Below are 19,418 nucleotides of genomic sequence, written 5' to 3'. Positions count from 1 at the left end.
GAGGAGGGCACAAAGAAATTACACCAAGATACGGACAGTTTTAGTGAGTAGGCCACAAAGTGGTAGATGGAGAATAACATTAGGACATGAGATTATTCACATTGGTCCTAAGAATGTAAAAGCAAAATTTAAAAAAGACCCCATATTTAAGGAAGGATACACTTACACTGGAAGTAGTACAGCAAAGATTCACCAAATTGGTCCATGGGATGAGGAATGAGGGATGTCCCTGTGATGACAGGCTGAATAAACTGGTTTCGTTTAGATGATCATCATCATTTGGGACCAAAATGAGAAAAGTGCGCATCATCACTTAAAAGATAATGAACTTTTGGAATTCTCTACGCTGAATGGTTGTGGATATACTATCATCGAATATACTTAAGGCTGAATATACAGTATTTTGATCTCTCAACCAAAGCATACGCAGAGCTGGTAGCTAATTGGACTGTAGCCCCAAGGTCAGCTATGATCATGCCAAAAGATGGAGCAAGCTGATGGGTTATCTTGTCTGCTCTGGCCCTACTTTTGCTCAAATGAGGGCATGCTCTCCCTCTCATGCCTCCTGAAACCTCAACCAGAGTGGTGGATTTTAGAGCTAATTTTACTCAATTCACATTTGAATATTACTTGTACAGATATATAAATGTTAAGTGGAACAGTGCTAGGATACTTCCTATCCAGACAAATAACAAGAGCTCCAGCAGTATTCTTACAATCGTAAAATGATAGGAGTCTGTAACAGTGGCATCAAACGGCACCTGTTCACTAATAACTTGCTCATTAGCTCTCAGTTTGGGTTCCAGCAGTATCACATGATTCCAAATCTTATAACTTTCAGTCATTGACGTCTACAGTACAGAAAATAGCCCAATAGCCCATCAAGTCTGTACTGGTCAAAAATGTTGAGACTTTTATTATTTTATTTTTCTTCGTTTTTATTTGGAATTGAGAGCTGAAGTCAAAATTGACCTAACAGCAGCAGGTTATTTTGGGAAGGGAGGGAGAACAAACAACATTTGTTTATGGGGACTGGCCTGAAAGAATAATTGAAGGTTCATTATTGTCCGAAGGGCGTGACGTTATTTCAGTACCGAAGTGTTCTAGGCTCACGACTGGCAGCTGATTGGTTACTGAATGGATCAATCAAGGGCAGAAGTGTGCTGCCCAGCCAACCACATGGAATCTTCTGAGAGAAACCATAATTTGAACTGGTTTCTTGTGTGTTTTGGGCAGAATGCAGTGTGATTGTGAAAGCTGTTGTACAAAGTTTTGGTTGCTCTCCAGTTATCGAATTATTGAAAGTTCTGAGCAAAGTATCCAAGTCTGCAAGACCGATGCAAAAATCTCTGGCAGTCTGCAGAAGCTGCGTTAACTGATGACTTTGGAATTCAAGAAAGACATACAGTCCCTTGTGCCTGTGATTATTATTATTTAAGGAGTGCATGAAGGTTTAGCAACCATTCAAAAACACTTAAGTGAAGTGACCAGTTACACCTTTTACTTTCTTTTGCTTAACTGCATCTGTCTGTCGGAGAGAGCGATCAAAGGTTTAAACTGTATAGGTTAATTACCTTGTTGTTTAACTTTGTTCTGCTAAAGTTAAAGTAAAAATAAACGGTCAATTTCCATTGAAACTACAAATTTGGTGTCTGATATATGTTATTCATATTGTCTGGTTACAGACAATTAGGCGATTTTGAAGGTCATTGAATATTTTAGTATCTGTGTTTTACAATCCAGTGTTCGCAAGTCTGATTCAGTCTGACTTGCTGTGTCTGTCTATCAAATAAAACACCACCGAATCAGTCCAATGTCATAATCTATTCTAATCTTACACATGGTCTTGTCATTTAAAGTGCACATCTAAATACTTTTTAAATGTTATGAGGTTTTCTGTTTCTTCCACCAATGAGTTCCAGATTCTCACCACCAAGTGGGTGAAAAAAAATTAATCAACATCCCCCGTAAACCTACTGCACCCCACCTTAAATCTATGCCCCTGGTCACTGATACTGCCACAAGGGTAAAACTTCCTTCCTGTATACACTGCCCCTCAATTTTCTATTTCTCAATTGCACCTTGACTCAGTCTCCTCTGCTCCAAGAAAAACAACGCCTTTAAATCTTTCTTCGCAACTAAAATTCTCCAGTCCAGGCAAAATCCTGGTTAATCTCCTGTGCACCCTCTCCAGTGCAATCACAGCCCTTCAACGATGTGCACAAAATACTCTAGCTGTGCCTAACTAATTTCTTATACATTTTGAGTATCACCTCCCAACTCTTAAACTCAGCTAATTAAAGCAAGTAGCCCGTATTACTACTTAACCACTTTATCTACATGTCGTACTACCTTAAGGTACAGGTGGACATGCACACCAAGGTACCACTGACTGTCAGTGCTTCCCAGGTCCAATCATTCATCATACATTTCCTTGCCTTGTTTGTCCTGCCCAAGTGCATCACTTCACATTTACATTTTGATCTAGACTTGCAAGCAAGGGTCGAATAGCTGGAATTTGAATGCTAAAGACATCTAGCAAAACTGGTGGTCCAAAGGAAAAAAAAAAGTACAATTTAACACTCAAGATGCTCTGCCAATTATTGAACATATTCCTGATGTGTATCCCAACTCTTATCGTTTCACCCTGACTCCATATCCTTGAATTGCAAGGGCAAACAAAATACATCAGGTGCAGTTTTAGAATTATTCAGCATATTTGCAAATGATTTGGTTTAATGGAAGCTTCAGAGGGATAATTTGCTCAATGGTATCAGACTTCAAAAGTATTATAGGTTTCTGGTGCAGAGGACACCATTAAAACTTCACTGCATTTCTAGTTTCACAAATAACCCATGATCACTGATGCCTGAATCTGACAGAGTTGAATGGCTATAAGAATACTGCGTCAAAAGATAATAATACCACTTGGTCCAAATCTGCAACAAGAAAATGTTGAATCTGCATGGCCACCAAGCTTAGAGTACTTTGCCATAAATGTAGATAAAATCAAACCTACTGTCATTAAAAATTGTGTTTCAGCACAAAGGTAAAACATCAGCATCCTGTGACAAGACACTAAATCATCTAGTTATCAGCTGAGGCAGTTAACCCAACTCAAAGCAATTCTGTACAGTCATTCATTTTAGTCGACAACTTGGATCCACAATTGAAATTATCCTGAGAAAACACCTGCTAGTTGGGGAAATGAATAAAGGAACCGAAAAAGGAGCAGAAGCCAAATAAATCTCAAAAATTCCAAAACATCAACACCCTTGCACCAGCTCCTAATAATGTGATTCAAGTATAATACAAAAACAGCTATGCACTTACTTGCTTTTCCGCATGATCAGCAGGCCAACCCTGAACATGTTTTATAAGAGTTTCATTGAAGTGCGCTGCTAGTGTCGGCGTCAATGAACACGAAGAACGTGCAGATGTTGTTGACGGTACTGAAGATGCACTGTTAGTTGCAATATGATTTGGACTTGATGATGGACTTCTCTGGTTGCTGTGAAAATTTTAAAATTATGGTCCACACAAATTTTATAAACCTTTCAAAACATGTATTTAATACCACTCAAATTGAGAACACGTATTCAAATTCTAGCTTCCAAATTTACTCATGCTTAAATTTTCAGATGGTTTCCTTGAAAAACATCAGAACAATATAAATGATTGGAATTATCCTATACTAGACAATGTTTTGCACTTTGAATCTTGAAGGAGAACACAGAGAATGTCAATGTTAGGGCGCAACAGCATCACATATGCCCCCCCGAGAAAAGTTTAACTCTCACTTCCAAGGCTACAGAAAGCAATCTACAGTGGCACTTCAACGTAGTATGAAATGATCATTGCTCCATTAGTGATGTTATCTCCTAGATGAGACATTAAACCTGTTTGTTCTTTCAAATCCTGGAACAAAAAAGGTAAAATAGCGCAATTTCAAAATAGAAAAAAGAGAGAACATTCTTATCTTGTCCTGGACAATATTTTTCTGTTAAAATCATATTGTACTGTCATTATCCCATTGCTGATCATGGGATCTTTATATGGCACCCCACATCTTTAATGTGGCACCTTATCAAATGTCTTCTTGGAAGTCCAGAGGTAGTACATCTACAGGATCACCATTATCTGTATGACTTGTTACATCTTAATTCCAGCAAATTAGTGAAACATGATTTATCCTTCATAAAACCATGATGGATTGTACTTTGATTTCCCCAAAGTTCTGTTGTTACTTCCTTAATAATGGATTCTAACAATTTCCCAACATGTTAAATCAACTGGCGTGTAGTTTCCTACCTTTTGCCTCCTTCCTTTTATAAATAAGGGCATTATATTAGCACTTTTCCAATTCAGAATATTATAGCCAATGGGTCCACTATCCCTGGTGTCATTTCCTGTAAGACTCCAAGATGCTGGCCATCACACCCTGGAACGTGTCTGCTTTAAATCCCAATAGTTTGCACAGTACATTCTCCCTACAGATGATTGGTCCAAGGTTCTCCCTTTGCACAACATCTGCATTATCTGTTAATATTGGGATGGTAATAGTGTCCTCCATCATGAAACCCTAAGCAAAATATTGATTTAGTGACACACCACGATTAACTCTCCAGTCTCCTCCTCTAAGGAATGAACATACACTTGAGACACCCTATTCAGTGTAGTCAAGGTGCCGAAGGCATTCACAGGAATGCAATGAGTTTAAAATGACACCAAGTGATGCAAGGGATGAAAATAGCACATGTAGAACAGAGCAGTTTGGAGGGGTGCAGACATCTCAAGAAGTGAAAGTAAATACTGTGGTTACTGGAAATATTTAAAAAAAAGCACGCTGGGAAAACTCAGGGTCTGGAAGTATTTCTTTTAAATTTATTTTTTTGCGGGATGTGGGCATTGCTGGCTGCCCAGCATTTCTTTTCCATCCCTAGTTGCACTTGAGAAGGTGGTGATGAGCTGCCTTTTTGAACCGCTGCAGTCCTCCTGGTGTGGGTTGACCCACAATGCTGTAAGGGAGGGAACTGCCGGATTTTAAACCAGCGATAGTGAAGTAATTTGCTCAATGAGAAACGGAATTAATGTTTCAGGTTCAAGGGAGGGGTGAGGCTATGGAAAGATTTAAACAAGGATGAGAATTTTTAACTGGGAGTCAGGTCAGCAAACACAGGATGGATAAATGAACAGGATTAGTTGGCAGCGAGGACATGTTTTGGATAAATTGAACTGTATGGAGGATGGAAGGCCAGTCGCCAGTGTGTTTTACTGGTTAATGGTTTCAGCAGAAGGTGCACAGGAGGAGACTTGCAAATGTTACAGAGATCGAAGACAACAGTTTTGATCATAGTGAATAAATTGTTGGAAGCTCATTTCGGGATCGAATATAACAAAATCATAAATGCTGACACAGCTGTAAAATCATGAGTTGGGCAGAGCAGGGGCTCTTTGCACCAGATAAATCCACTCAAATTCTTCAATTTGGGCATACGTGGCATGCTGCCATGGAAAAATAAGTCGTAGTCCCACTTATAACTTGTTTGTTACTGAAGTGGAAGACTGTACAATGCATAGTCAAATCTCTTCATTCCAGAAGAAGCTAACAATAGAAATTAACAAGACTTAGATATTAATAGTTTTCAAATGCAAAAACAAGGTTCTCTCCACTGCCAAGAATATGCCCTTTTAAGATCACTTAAACAAGAAACAGTAGTAGGCCATTCAGCCCCTTGAGTCTCCTCCACCATTCAACAAGACAATGGCTGATCCAACACTCATGTCCACTTTGCTATCCTTTCCTCAAAACCACCCTCCCCATCCCCGACTGAAGAATGTATCTACCTCAGCATTAAATATGCACAAGGACTCTGACTCCCAGATATGCGGTAAGCAGATCCAAAGGCACAATTCTGAGAGAAGAAATTCCTTGTCATCCTTGCCATTCTTAAATTGGCTCCCCTTATTTCTGAGACTATGCCCTCTGGTTCAAGACACTCCCATGAGGGGAAACATCCTCTCAGTATTTAGCCTAAGCCTGTCAAGCTCCTTAAAATACATTTATGTTTCAGTGAGATCACCTCTCATTATTCTAAGCTCGAATAAGCACAGTCCCAAGATGTTCCAACTTTTGTTGATAAGACAATCCTTCAATAACCAGGGACCATGCTACTGAACCTTCTCAGAACAGCCTCCAAATGAAACAGTAACTTTTTCTGAAAAAAATAAGGGGACCAAAACTCCAAATGTGGTCTCACTAGCACTTCATACAGTTAAGACTTCCCTACTCTTGTACTACAACACTCTTGAAATAAGGGCCAGCATTCCATTACTCTTCCTGCTTTCTTGCTGCACCTGCGTTCCATGCACAAGTACTTCCCAGTCCCTTTGTTTTGCAGCCTTCCCCTATTTAAATAATAGTCTTTTGAAGGGGAAGAAAAAGTGAACAACTTGACATTTTGCTATACTGTACTCCATTTGCCAAACTTTTACATACTTAACCTATCAACATCTCTCTGTAAACTGGATCCCTCTCATAGCCTGCTTTCAACCTTTTCGTTTATTCTGCAAATTCACTTACTTTCTCTAAGCCAGTAACATACATTGTAAACAGCTGTGGTCGTAGCACTGACAACATTGCCAACTGGAAAAAGAATCCCTTATCTCCATTCACTAATTCCTGCTCATTCCACAATTCTCTATCCACATCAAGATACTGCCCCTAACACCTTGGTTCTTATGTTAAGACTTAACCTCGTTGAAAGCCTTCTCGAAGTCCAAGTACAATACATCTATTGGTTCCTCTCTATCCGTTTTGGTTGGGGCCTCCTCGAATAACTACTAAGTCAGAATGGTGAATGACTTTCATGGGGAGCTTACAGATGGTCGCGCTGTCATACATTATGTTGCCCTTGGCCTTCCAGACTGCAGCAATCATGGATTTGGAATGTACTGTCTAAGGATGTTTGATGAATTTCTGCAGTGTATTTTGTCAATGCTACACACTTGCTACTGAGCGTTGGTGCTGGAGTGAAGCGAAGCGATGTTTGTGCACATGGGGTGCTTTCTCCTGGTCGGTGTCAAGCTTCGTGAGTGTTGCTGGAGCTGTATTAATCCAAGCAAGTGTGGAGGGTTTCATCAAAATCCTAACTTGTGCCTTGGACATGGGTTGACAGGCTTTGTGGAGTCAGGAGTCTGAATCATGGGAATCAGAATTCCTAGCTTCTGACCTACTCTTGTAGCCACTGCATTTATAAGGCAAGTCCTGTTTAAGTTTCTGTTCAACTGTAACCCCCAGGGTGTTAACAGTGAGGCAATCAGCAAAACAAACACTACTGAATTTCAAGGGGCAGTGATTAGATCATCTTTCTTGGTGGCGGTTATTCACTATCATTTATATGGTGCAGATAAGAACATAAGAACTAGGAGCAGGAGTAGGCCATCCGGCCCATCGAGCCTGCTCCGCCATTCAATAAGATCATGGCTGATCTTTTCGTGGACTCAGATCCAATTACCTTGTTCTCACCATATCCCTTAATTCCTTTATTGTTCAAAAGAAATCCACCTTAGCGTCAACTACTTCACTGGGCAAGGAATTCCACAGATTAACAACCCTCTGGGTGAGGAAGTTCCTTCTCAATTCAGTCCTAAATCTGCTCCCACTAATCTAGAGGCTATGCCCTCTTGTCCTAGCTTCACCTGCCAGTGGGAGCATCCTCTCGACTTCGATTTTATCTATTCTCCTCATAATTTTATATGTTTCTCTAAGATCCCCCCTCAATCTTCTGAATTCCAATGAATATAATCCCAATCTACTCAGTCTCTCCTCATAAACCAACCTCCCTCAACTCCAGAATCAACCTAGTGAACCTTCTCTGCACCCCCTCCAGTGCCAGTAAATCCTTTCTCAAGTGAGGAGACCAAAACTGCACACAGGACTCCAGGTGTGGCCTCACCAGCACCTTGTGCAGCTCCAGCATAACCTGTCTGCTTTTAAACTCAATCCTTCTAGCAATGAAGGACAAAATTCCATTTGCCTTCCTAATTACTTGTTGTACCTGCAGACCAACCTTCTGTGATTCCTGCACAACGGCATCCAGGTCCCCCTCCATAGCAGCATGCTGCAACTTTTTACCATTCAAGTAATAATCCTTTTTACTATTACTTCTACCAAAATGTATGACTTCACATTTATTTAAATTGTATTCCATCTGCCAGACCGTTGCCCACTCATTCAATGCATCAATGTTCCTCTGCAAAGTTTCACAATCCTCTGCACACTTTGCTCTGCCACTCATCAGTGTCATCTTCAAACTTTGACACACAACAGGTGGTCCCCAACTCCAAATCATCTATATAAATTGTAAATAATTGCAGTCTCAACACCGATTCCCGAGGCATGCCACTAGTCACTGAGTGCCACCCAGAATAGGAATATCCTCCACCTATCGGGACTCCATTTTCTCCCCTTTGGTCCAGGAACTCCCCACCTACGTCCGTGACACCACCCACGCCCTCCACCTCCTCCAGGACTTCCAATTCCCTGGCCCCTAACACCTCATATTCACCATGGACGTCCAGTCCCTGTACACCTGCATTCCGCATGGAGATGGCCTCAAGGCCCTCCGCTTCTTCCTGTCCCGCAGGCCCGACCAGGCCCCCTCCACCGACACTCTCATCCGCCTAGCTGAACTCGTCCTCACACTCAACAACTTCTCTTTTGACTCCTCCCACTTCGTACAGACTAAGGGGGTGGCCATGGGCACCCGCATGGGCCCCAGCTATGCCTGCCTCTTTGTGGGTTATGTGGAACAGTCCCTCTTCCGCACCTACACAGGCCCCAAACCCCACCTCTTCCTCCGGTACATTGATGACTGTATTGGCGCCGCCTCTTGCTCCCCAGAGGAGCTTGAACAGTTCATCCACTTCAACACCTTCCACCCCAACCTTCAGTTCACCTGGGCCATCTCCAGCACATCCCTCACCTTCCTGGACCTCTCAGTCTCCATCTCAGGCAACCAGCTTGTAACTGATGTCCATTTCAAGCCCACCGACTCCCACAGCTACCTAGAATACACCTCCTCCCACCCACCCTCCTGCAAAAATTCCATCCCCTATTCCCAATTCCTCTGCCTCCACCGCATCTGCTCCCACGATAAGACATTCCACTCCCGCACATGCCAGATGTCCAAGTTCTTCAAGGACCGCAACTTTCCCCCCACAGTGATCGAGAACGCCCTTGACCGCGTCTCCCGTATTTCCCGCAACACATCCCTCACACCCCGCCCCCGCCACAACCATCCCAAGAGGATCCCCCTCGTTTTCACACACCACCCTACCAACCTCCGGATACAACGCATCATCCTCCGACACTTCCGCCATTTACAATCCGACCCCACCACCCAAGACATTTTTCCATCCCCTCCCCTGTCTGCTTTCCGGAGAGACCACTCTCTCCGTGACTCCCTTGTTCGCTCCACACTGCCCTCCAACCCCACCACACCCGGCACCTTCCCCTGCAACCGCAGGAAATGCTACACTTGTCCCCACACCTCCTCCCTCACCCCTATCCCAGGCCCCAAGATGACATTCCACAGTAAGCAGAGGTTCACCTGCACATCTGCCAATGTGGTATACTGCATCCATTGTACCCGGTGCGGCTTCCTCTACATTGGGGAAACCAAGCGGAGGCTTGGGGACCGCTTTGCAGAACACCTCCGCTCAGTTCGCAACAAACAACTGCACCTCCCAGTCGCAAACCATTTCCACTCCCCCTCCCATTCTCTAGATGACATGTCCATCATGGGCCTCCTGCACTGCCACAATGATGCCACCCGAAGGTTGCAGGAACAGCAACTCATATTCCGCCTGGGAACCCTGCAGCCATATGGTATCAATGTGGACTTCACCAGTTTCAAAATCTCCCCTTCCCCTACTGCATCCCTCAACCAGCCCAGTTCGTCCCCTCCCCCCACTGCACCACACAACCAGCCCAGCTCTTCCCCCCCCCCCCACCCACTGCATCCCAAAACCAGTCCAACCTGTCTCTGCCTCCCTAACCGGTTCTTCCTCTCACCCATCCCTTCCTCCCACCCCAAGCCGCACCCCCATCTACCTACTAACCTCATCCCACCTCCTTGACCTGTCCGTCTTCCCTGGACTGACCTATCCCCTCCCTACCTATACTCTCTCCACCTATCTTCTTTACTCTCCATCTTCAGTCCGCCTCCCCCTCTCTCCCTATTTATTCCAGTTCCCTCTCCCCATCCCCCTCTCTGAAGAAGGGTCTAGGCCCGAAACGTCAGCTTTTGTGCTCCTGAGATGCTGCTTGGCCTGCTGTGTTCATCCAGCCTCACATTTGATTATCTTGGAATTCTCCAGCATCTGCAGTTCCCTTTATCTCTGCCACCCAGAATAGCACTCGTTTATCCCCACTCTTTGCTCCACATTAGTTAAGCAATCCTATCCATGTTAATATTTTACCACTAACGCCATGCATCCTTATCTTATGCAGCAGCCTCTTGTGTGGCATCTTGTCGAAGGCCTTTTGAAAATCTAGGTACACCACATCCACTGGGTCCCCATTGTTCACCTTGCTTGTAACGTCTTCATAGAATTCCAAAAGATTTGTCAAGTATGACCTGCCCTTCATGAACCCATGATAACAAATTGCGGAGCTGGATGAACACAGCAGGCTAAGCAGCATCTTAAGAGCACAAAAGCCACATCACGCAAAGGTTCACCTGCACATCCGCCAATGTGGTATACTGCATCCGCTGTACCCCTTGTGGCTTCCTCTACATTGGGGAAACCAAGCGGAGGCTTGGGGATCACTTTGCAGAACACCTACGCTCGGTTCGCAAAAAACAACTGCACCTCCCAGTCGCGAACCATTTTAACTCACCCTCCCATTCCTTAGACGACATGTCCATCCTAGATCTCCAGCACTGCCATAATGATGCCACTCGTAGGTTGCAGGAATAGCAACTCATATTCCGCTTGGGAACCCTGCAGCCCAATGGTATCAATGTGGACTTCACCAGCTTCAAAATCTCTCCTCACCCCAATGCACCCCAAAACCAGCCCAGCTCATCCCCGCCTCCCTAACCTGTTCTTCCTCTCACCTATCCCCTCCTTCCATCTCAAGCTGCACCTCCATTTCCTATCTACTAACCTCAACCTGCCCTCTTGACCTGTCCATCCTCCCGGGACTGACCTATCCCCTCCCGACCTTCCCACCTATACTCTCCTCTCCACCTATCTTCTCCTCTATCCACTTCAGTCCGCCTCCCCCTTTCTCCCCATTTATTTCAGAATTCTCCCCCTATCCCCCTTTTCTGATGAAGGGTCGAGGCCCAAAACATCAAAAGTTTTTGTGCTCCTAAGATGCTGCTTGGCCTGCTGTGTTCATCCAGCTCCACACTTTGTTATCTCGGATTCTCCAGCATCTGCAGATCCCCATATCTCTTCACGAACCCATGCTGTGTCTGCCCAACGGAAATGCCTTGCTATCTCTTCCTTGATAATAGACTCAAGCATCTTCCCCACTACAGAGGTTAAACTAACCGGTCTATAATTCCCCATCTGCTGTCTGTCTCCTTTTTTAAAACAGTGATATCACATTTGCTGTTTTCCAATCTGCTGGGACTGCCCCAGAGTCCAGCGAATTTTGGAAAATTACCACCAGTGCACCTGCTATTTCTCACACCATATCTTTTAGTACCCTGGGATGCATTTCATCAGGCCCAGTAGACTTATCAATCCTTAGCTCCATTAGCTTGCCCAACAGTACCTCTTCCGTAATAATGATTTTTCCAGGTCCTCACCTACCTTTGTCTCTTTGTCAATTACTGGCATGTTATTAGCACCCTCCACTGTGAAGACTGATACAAAATACCTGTTCAATGTCTCGGCCATTTCATCATATACCATAACTAAATTTCCCTTCTCATCTAAAGGGCCAACGTTTACTTTAGCCCTCTTTCGTTTTACATATTTATAGAAACCATTGCTATCTGTCTTTACATTCTGAGCTGGTTTTTTTCATGTTCTATCTTACTTTTCTTTTATAGCTCTTTCTGTGGCTTTCTGTTGACCTTTAAAGTTTTCCCAATCTTCTAGTTGCATGCTGCTTTTGGCCACTTTGCATGTCTTCTCTTTCAATTTGACAGGCTCCCTTATTTCCTTAGGCACCCGTGGAAGATTACCCCTTTTCTTACAGTCCTTCCTTTTCAATGGAATATACTTTTGCCAAGCACTTTGAAAAAATTGCTTTCAAAGTCCTCCACTGCTCATCAACTGTCTCACCATAAAATCTTCCTTTCCAGTCTACTTTAGCCAAGTCCTCCCTCATTCTATTGTAGTCCCCCTTGTTCAAGCACAGGACCCTGGTATTGGATTTTATCTTCACATCTGTATTCTAAATTCTAAATTCAACCATACTGTGACCACTCCTTCCAAGAGGATCCCTAACTGTGAGGTCATTAATTATTCCTGTCTCATTACACAGGACCAGATCTGGGACAGCTTGTTCCCTTGTCGGTTCCATTACATACTGTTCAAGAGAATTATCAGGGGTACACTCAATGAACTCGTCCTCAAGGCTACCTTGACTGAGCTGGTTTGACCAAACTACATGTAGATTAAAATCCCCCATGGTAAATGCTGTAGTATTTTTACAGACATCAGTTATTTCTTTGTTTATTGCCCACCATAATGTGTTGTCATTATTTGGTGGCCGATAGGCTACGCCTATCAGTGATTTTTTTTCGTTTTAGAATTTCTAATTTCCACCCAAATGGATTCAACTTCATTCTCCATATAACCTGCATCATCTCTCAGCACCGCCCTGATGTCGCCCTTGAATATCAGAGCTACACCACCTCCCTTACCTTTCTATCTGTCCTTCCGAATAATCTAGTAACCGTGGATACTTAACTCCCAGTCGTGATCATCCTGTAATCATGTCTCCATAATGGCTACCAATCATATTCATTAACAATGATTTGTGCCATTAACTCATCAATCTTGTTACGAATGCTACAAGCATTCGGGTAAAGTGCCTTTATGCTAGCTTTCTTACCCTCATGATTTCCAACATCTCTAATATCTCCCGAGTTATCCTTCCTTTTTTGCTTCATTCACAGTCTGCCTTGAACTTAAACCCTCCTGCACACATGCTAACCTGCTGCTTACCTTTTTATTTACCATCACACTCCCTGTCGATTTCCCTTTCCCTTCCCCCACCACCCCTGACTCACTAGTTTAAAGTCCTAGTGACCACCCTATTTATCCCTTTCGCTAGAACACTGGTTCCAGTTCGGCTCAGGTCCCATCGGTACAGATCCCTCCCCCCCGGTTCCAAAACTAATGTCAATTCCCCATGAAATGGAACCCCTCTTTCCCTTAGCCACGTGTTTACTTCCCTAACTTCCTTATCCCTAAGCCAATTTGCACGTGGCTCAAGCAGTAAGGAAATGGGTGAGGACCTAAATATTTTGTAAAGCAGATGCTTGTTAGCCATAACCTGGGTACTGTCCTGGTCATGCTGTACTTGGACACGACTGCTTCTGAATCAAGGTTGTGAACGGTAGTGAACACTGCACAACCAATTCTGACCTTATGATGGAGGAAAGATCAATGATGAAGCATCTTTTTGTTGATGAAAGGTCATTACAGTATGGGCCAAGGGCACTACGTTGAGGAACTCCTGCCTAGATGCCCTGACTGACTGCAGAGATACCCAGATAGCCTCCAACAATCACAACCATTTTACTTGGTACCAGGTATGAGTCCAACTAGCAGGGTTTCACCATGCACCGCACCCCACCCCCCCAACCCCAACCCAACCAATTCCCACTGACTCCAGTTTTGCTAGAACTCCCTGATGCCAAACTATGTCAAATGTTGCCTAGAAGTCAAGGGTTGTCACTTCTCTCCTCTAGACTTGGTTTTTTTGACCATGTCTGAGCCAAGGCTGCGATGATGTTATTGGTTGAGTAGTCCAAGCGGAACCTAAACTGGATACAAGTGAGTAGGCTATTGTGAAGCAAGTGCTGCTTGATACCACTTTCAATCACTTCGCTGATCGTCAAGAGTAGACTTTATAATCGTCATGGAAAAGGGTAAGTCTTCCATTAAAATTACAGTTCTTAATCGAAGCAAGGTAAAATTTAAAGGGGTATGAAACAAGAACTTTTAAAAGTTGATTGGAGTAGTCTGTTCGCAGGTAAAGGGATGACTGACAAGTAGGAGGCCTTCCAAAGCTTGGCAGTGAGAATTCAGAGGCATTATATTATTGTTACAGTGAAAGCTGAGGCTGGTAAGATTAGGGAACAACAGATGAATAAAGATATTGAGGTTTTGTCAAGAATAAAAAAAATTCATATTAAATACAAACAACTGGGATCAACTAAATCTCTTGGAGTATGAAAAGAGTATAGGGACATTCTTAAGAAGGGCATCAGAAAGGCAAAGAAGAGATATGAGACAGCCTTGGCAAATAAAGTTAAAGATGATCAGAAAAGATTCTACAAATACATTAAGAATAAGAAAGTAATTAGAGACAGTGCGACTAGGGCCCTTGAAAAATCAACAAGGTTATCTTTGTGTTGAACCTCAGGAGATGGGAGAGATACTAAAATGAATACTTCACATCAGTGTTTAGAACAGACAAAGAAACGGAGGCTAGAAAACACAGGGAAATAAATAGATATTTTGAAAACAGTTCACATTACAGAAGAGAAAGTGCTGGAGGTCTTACAAAACATAAAGGTAGATAAATCTCCAAGATGTGATCAAGTGTAGCCCAGGATGTTGTGCAAAGTTTGGGAGGAAATTGCAGGAACCAGAGTAGAAATATTTGCATCAGCTGTAAACATGGGTGAAGAATTGGAGGGTGGCTGATGTTGTGCCATTGCTTAAGAAAGGCTGTAAGGAGAAGTCTGGGAACTATAGACCTGTGAGAGCCTGACATCAGCAGTGTGCAAGCTGTTAGAAGATGATTCTGAAAGGTTTACATGCATTTGGAGGGGCAAGGGCTGATTAGGGATAGACAACATGGTTTTGTGCAAGGGAAATCATGTCTCACAAACTTGAATGAATTTTTTTTAAATGGAAGTATCCAAAAAGATTGATGGAAGGCAGAAACTGTTTACTTGGACTTTAGTAAAGTTTTTGACAAGGTTCTGCATGGTAGATTAATTAGGAAAGTTCGACCACATGAGATTCAAGTTGTGCCTGTCAACTGGATACAAAATTGGTTTTATGGTAGGAGACAGGGAGGTAGTTAAGGGTCGTTTTGCAGAGCTGGGGCGTGGTGCCAGCAGTGTTTCACAAGGATCAGTACTGGATCCATTTTTATTTGTCATTGATATAAATTATTTAGAAACAAACATTGGAGGCGTGCAGTAAGTTTGCAAATGACAAAAAATTGGTGGTATAATGGACAGTGGAGGCCCTTTTCCAAAATTACAGTGATCTTGATCAAAAGGGACAATGGGCTGAGGAGTCGCAGATGAAGTTTAATTTCGGTAAATGAGAAGTATTGCATCTTGGTAAAACACATAAGAGCAGTACTTATAAAATTAACGGTAGTCCTGGGTAGTATTGTAGAACAGATAGATCCAGGGGTTCAAGGTACGTAATTCTTTGAAATTTACATCACAGGCAGACAGGGTTGTTAGAAATGCATTTAGCACGCTTGCCTTCATTGCTCAGATTGTTTGAGCATAGGAATCAAGGCATCATGTTGAAGTTGTAAAACATGTTGCTGAGGCTTCTTTGGAAGTTCTGTGAATTTCGGTTGTCCTGTTATGGCAGGACATCATTAAACTGGAGAGAGATCAGAAAAGATTTACCAGGACACTGCCGGGAACAGAGGGTTTGAGACATAAAATAAACTGGAAAGGCTGGGACTTTTTTCACTAGAGTGTACCAGGTTGAGGGATGACCTTATAGAGGCTTATAAAATCATGAAGGGCATAGATAAGGGGAATGACAAGGGTCTTTTACCTAGAGCGAGGAAGTTCAAAACCATGGGGCATATTTTTAAGTTGACAGCAGAAAGATTTAAAAACAGATAAGTGGCAACTGTTTTCTGAATTAAAGAAGTGGTTCATTTGTGAAATGAATTGCCAGGGAATGCGGTAGATGCAGGTACAGTTACAACTTTTTAAAAAGACATTTCGATAAGTTAGAGTCATAGACATGTACAGCACAGAAACACAGACCCTTCAGTCCAACTTGTCCATGCTGATCAGATATCCGAAATAAATTTAGTTCCACTTGTCAGCAGTTGGCTCATATAGCTCTAAACCCTTCTGATTCACATACCCATCCAGATGCCTTTTAAGTGTTCTAATTGTAGGAGCCTCCAACATCTCCTCTGGCAGCTCACTCCATACACACACCACTCTCTGTTTGAAAAAGGTGCCCCTTAGGTCCCTTTTAAAAATCTTTCCCTCTCACCATAAACCTATGCCCTCTAGTTTTGAACCCCCCCCACCCCAGGGAAGAGATCTTGTCTTATTTACCCTATCCATGCTCCTCATGATTTTATAAACCTCTACAAAGGTCAGCCCTCAGCCTCCGATGTTCCAGGGAAAACAGCCTCAGCCTATTTAGACCTAGAGTGCTAACCCTCCAATCCTAGCAACACCCTTGCAAATCTTTTCTGAGTCCTTTCAAGTTTCACAACATCCTTCCTATGGCAGGGAGACCAGAATTGCACAGAGTATTCCAAAAGTAACCTAACCAATGTCCTGTGCAGCCGCAAAACGACCTCCCAACTCCTGTACTCAGTACACTGGCCCTTCACTATCCTATCTACCTGTGACTCTATTTTCAAGGAACTATGAACCTGCACTGCACAGTCTTTGTGTTCAGCAACACTCCCTACACATTAAGTGTGTCAGTCCTGCCTTGATTTGCCTTTTCAAAATGCAGCACCTCATATTTATCTAAATTAAACTCCATCTGTCACTTCTCAGACCATTGGCCCATCTGATCAAGATCCTGTTGTACTCAGAGATAATCTCCTTCACTTTGTCTCCTTTGTCTGTCCAACTGTCTTTATCTCTCTTTGGGCTGTATCCTATCATTTACTCCCTACCCCACCCACCTTCCTATTTTCTGCATATAAACTGACATTTTCCCAGCCACCATCAGTTCTGAGGAAGGGTCACCGGACCCGAAACATTAACTCTGTTTTCTTCTCCACAGATGCTACCAGACCTGCTAAACTTTTCCAGCAACTTTGTTTTTGTTCCTAATCTCCTTCACTGTTCGCTACATGTCCAATTTTGGTGCCATCTGCAATGTTACTAACCATACCTCCTATGTTCACATCCAAATCATTTATATAAATGATAGAAGTTAGTGGGCCCAGTACCAATCCTTATAGCACACTGCTGGTCACAGGCCTTCAGTCTGAAAAACAACCCCCCACCACTATGTTCTGCTTTCTACCTTCAAGCCAGTTCTATATTCAAATGGCTAGTTCTCCCTGTATTCCATGTGAATCTAACCTTGCTAACCAATCTTCCACAAGGAACATTGCGAGTGCCTTACTCAAGTCCATACAGATTACGTCCACCACTCTTCCCTCACCAATTCTCTTTGTTGGGTCTTCAAAAAACTCAATCAAGTTAAGGAGACACAATTCCCCATTCACAAAGCCATATGGACCATCCCTAACTAGTCCTGGCCTTTCCAAATACTAGTAATAAGTTCATGAATATGAAAGTTTTGTAGAAAAATGAACCAGGTGAGACTGGTTTAGTTTGGGAATACAGTGGGTGTGGACTAGTAGGACTAAAACAGCTTTTTTTCCATGCTCTATGACTGGGACTCTACGACTGATAAAACAGCAACTGGCCATGCTGGATTTGTCCTGCTTTTTGAGCACAAGACATATTTTGGCATTTGCCCAACATCTGGGAAATTGCCAATGTTGTAGCTGTCCTGGAAAAATGTGGCTAAGGACCCAGAAAGTCCTGCAGCACATATCCTCAGTACTATAACTAGAAAGTTGTCAGAGCCCACAGCCTTTGCAGAACCCAATACCTCCAGCCATTTCTTGACATCATGAGGAGTGAATCTATTTGGCTGAAGATTGACACCTGGGGAGGAGGCAGAGATGGTCACCCACATGCTACCTCAGACTAAAGACTGCGGTTAAATACTTCAGTCTCATCATCTGGCACTGACGTGCAGGACTCCTCCATCACTGACATTAGGGATCTTTCTGGAGTTCTGCAGTGGAGTTGTTTAATTGTTCACCAGCATTCACGGCGAGACATGGCAGGACTGAGGGCTTAGATCTGATCTGTTGGCTTTGTCCATCATTTGCTGCTTATGCTGTGTGGTACGCAAGTAGTCCTGTTTTGTAGTTCCATCAAGCTGGCACCTCATACAGCTTCTGGTATGCCCTCCTACACTCTTCATTGAACTAAGGTTGACCCTGGCTCAACTGTAATGACAAAATGAAACCAGATCTTGAGGGTGCAGATTGTGTTGGTCAACAATTCTGCTGCTGGTGGCGGTTCATGATGCCTCACGGATACCCAGTCTTAAACTGCTAGGTCTGTTCAAAGGCTGTTCCATTTAGCTCTGTGATAATGCCACACAACACCATGCGAAGTATTTGCGATGTGAAGGGCATGATTACATCTCCCTAAGAACTGTGCAATCAATGGTCACTCTTACTAATACTGAACCACGAACAGAAGAGTCTACAGCTGGCAGACTGGTGAGAATGAAATAAATTGTGTTTTCTGCTCACTACCTCCTGCAGACCCAATCCATCAGCAAAAATGTCCTTTAGAATCACAAACTCACTAAAGTGCAGAAAGAGGTCATTCAGCCCATTGAGTCTGCCATGGCCCTCTGAAAAGCATCCTCCCCCAGACCCAGGCCACTCCCTATCCCCGTATCTACCATAATTAACCCTTCTGGACTGCATATTCCTGGACACTATAGGGGAATTTATTTGGTTAATCCACCTAACCTGCACAACTTTGAAGGAAACCGGTGCATCCTGTTGAAACCCACGCAGACACAGGGCGAACATGCAAACCTACAAATTTGGTCACCCAAAGTTAGAATCAAACCTTGATTCTATGCGCTGTAATGCAGCAATGCTAACCACTGAGCCACTGTGCCACCCTAAAGGACACGCTTAAGATCTCTCAACAGCTGTGAAGAGAAAAAGAATTCTGAAGAGCAGCCAGTGGACTTGAAACATTAGCTGTTTTCTCTTCACAGATGCTGCCAGATGTGCAAAATCTCTACAATTACTGCTCTTACATTTCAAATCCCCAGCACCCACAGTTCTTTGTTTTATTTTCCCTTAGAACCAAACCAATCAGAGTCACATTTGGTAGTGGACATGGAAATGCCCCCAGCCAGAGTTCATT

The 19,418-nt window shown here is 43.3% G+C and overlaps 1 protein-coding gene across 2 annotated transcripts in view; it reads right to left on the bottom strand.

Annotated features, from left to right (window-relative positions):
• Positions 1 to 19,418, bottom strand: part of waca (WW domain containing adaptor with coiled-coil a) — a 128,424-nt gene that overhangs the window by 11,679 nt on the left and 97,327 nt on the right. For both annotated transcript variants that reach the window (XM_048562661.1, XM_048562671.1), the window contains one exon: positions 3,334 to 3,511. In XM_048562661.1, coding sequence (XP_048418618.1) covers positions 3,334 to 3,511 — 178 coding nt within the window. The remainder of the gene's footprint in view (positions 1 to 3,333; positions 3,512 to 19,418) is intronic.

The sequence above is a fragment of the Stegostoma tigrinum genome, chromosome 2 (assembly GCF_030684315.1).
Source record: "Stegostoma tigrinum isolate sSteTig4 chromosome 2, sSteTig4.hap1, whole genome shotgun sequence".
In the NCBI taxonomy this organism is placed as follows: domain Eukaryota; kingdom Metazoa; phylum Chordata; class Chondrichthyes; order Orectolobiformes; family Stegostomatidae; genus Stegostoma; species Stegostoma tigrinum.
Note: the sequence above shows the minus strand (reverse complement) of the source record. Positions and strands in the feature narration are given on the sequence as shown.